Source organism: Ursus maritimus, unplaced genomic scaffold, assembly GCF_017311325.1.
Source record: "Ursus maritimus isolate PB19 unplaced genomic scaffold, ASM1731132v1 scaffold_11, whole genome shotgun sequence".
Classification (NCBI taxonomy): Eukaryota; Metazoa; Chordata; class Mammalia; order Carnivora; family Ursidae; genus Ursus; species Ursus maritimus.
Genome location: NW_024423453.1, coordinates 4,487,451 through 4,489,343, shown reverse-complemented (window position 1 = coordinate 4,489,343; position 1,893 = coordinate 4,487,451). Strand labels below are relative to the sequence as shown.

General features: G+C 51.4%; 1 protein-coding gene across 1 annotated transcript in view; it reads left to right on the top strand.

Moving 5' to 3' along the window:
* Positions 1–1,553: 1,553 nt before the first annotated feature.
* The window catches only part of ETNPPL (ethanolamine-phosphate phospho-lyase), a 19,074-nt gene continuing 18,734 nt past the window's right edge, over positions 1,554–1,893 (top strand). The window contains exon 1 of the mRNA XM_040626221.1: positions 1,554–1,724. Coding sequence (XP_040482155.1) covers positions 1,669–1,724 — 56 coding nt within the window. The 5' untranslated portion in view covers positions 1,554–1,668. The remainder of the gene's footprint in view (positions 1,725–1,893) is intronic.

Here is a 1,893-nt window from a genome sequence, read left to right as displayed (position 1 = left end):
GAGAGAGGGAGAAAGAGGCTCCCCGATGAGCAGGGAACCTGATGTGGGACTTGATCCCAGGACCCTGGGATCATGACCTGAGCCAAGGTCAAAGGCAGACGCTTAACCAACTGAGCCACCCAGGCGTCCCAAGGCCCTAAGCCTCTTGGTCCAGCATTATTTACAGAACATATTTTAAAGCACCGGGAATAATAAGAAACCGTGGAGGTTTATAGACAAAGTGTGGCTATCTGTGACTTCCCCAAGTTTAGGTGTTTTGAGAATACATGTACATTTGGCATTATCTTTCAAGTATGGAACTAGACCAAGGTTACATGATCGGGATTTCTTGCAAGTCTCCGAAGTGCCTTCTGGCCTCATTTATAATACCTAAAATTCTTACCACACTGTTCCTCATAGGACTCGGTTTCTCAACTCATCTTAGGCAATGCAGTAATACTGCTTCCGCAGTGCATTAATGTCAATTAATAACTTCATTCAGGAGAAAGATAGTCTGCAAACACTTTTCAAGTGTGTTGTTCATAGGTAAATTAAGCTTTCTTCGCTGCCTTTCAAAACACAGAAAGAATGAAATGAAGTAGTTTAAACTCTAAGGCTAAGTAGTTGCATGACCTTGAATAAGACTACCTTTCCTGTGCCCCACTGTTCGGAGGAATTCAATCAGAGGATGTCTAGTTCTTAAAATAACATGTCTTAATGTTATAGTTAATTAGGGTTAACTCCGTCCAGATATTGAACTTCCAATTTAATCAGTGTGTGAAGATCATCCCAAAGGAAGTCAAGAAACCACCAGGTTTGAATGAATTCCAAGGGCACCACCAGGTAGACATGTAATCATGGGTGGGGGGGGGAATAACCTCACTCTCCCTATACATTAATGGCATGATAAATCTGATCCTCTCTCAGGATTGTTTCAAGGACTGAACCAGGTAAGGTATATGTTTTATAGTCTGTATAGTGGTAGAGAAATTAGAGGTGTAATTACTGTTAAAGTGGATCTTTGGAATACTGTATACACAATCACTCCCAACAAGTACCGGGCTGAGTCCCCTGTTATTTATCCTTAGGGCATGTGACTTGTAACTTTTGTTGAGTTACAGGTTATGGTATTGAAATACGCTCAGTGTGAGAAAGGAGACAACTGTAGAGGCTGGGTTAACTCCAGGGAGCGCCCATCTGTGAACGTTTACAAGAACTTAATGGGATACACCAAAAAGAAACGAGAAAGAAAGGGGGAAGGAAGGAATTTTCGGGCAGAAGAGAAAGCAAGGCGAAGGCAAGGCCAAGCGAGGGAACTAAAAGGCGAGTCCGAAGAAGTAGCGAGTATTAGGAGGGAAATGGGAAGGGCAAGGCAGGAACGGGAGCCAGTTAGACCAGGGGCAAGGGTGGTGGCGAACGAGCGGCTAGTCCGGCGACTTGCCAAAGCCGGCACCGGGCGGAGGAGGGGACGGGAGGGTGGGGCTTGGCGAAGGGCAAAGGCAGGGCAAGACTTAAAAGGGGGATGACCCCAGCTAGTTGATGCCACCGGTGACTTCCGACGTCCAGGGCAAAGGGACCCCAGGAGGGACCGAGGCGGGAAAGGCCCGCCGCGGAGGCAGCCCGCGGGCTCGCGAGGGAGCGCACACGCGCGAGAGGGAGCCCGGGGGAGCGACCGGCGGCCGCGCCACCATGTGCGAGCTGTACAGCAAGCAGGACACCCTGGCGCTGCGGAGGAAGCACATCGGGTGAGGGCTCCAGAGCCGCGAGGAAAGGCGCAGAGGGGGGAATAACTAGCGCGGGGGCGGGGAGCTGAAGCTGGGCGCCGCGGCTATGCCCGGCGGGCTAGGCGACGCCACCGCCCACCGCGCCGCACCTGCGCACGCGCGCCGCCGCCCCCCGCCGCCCCCCGCCGCC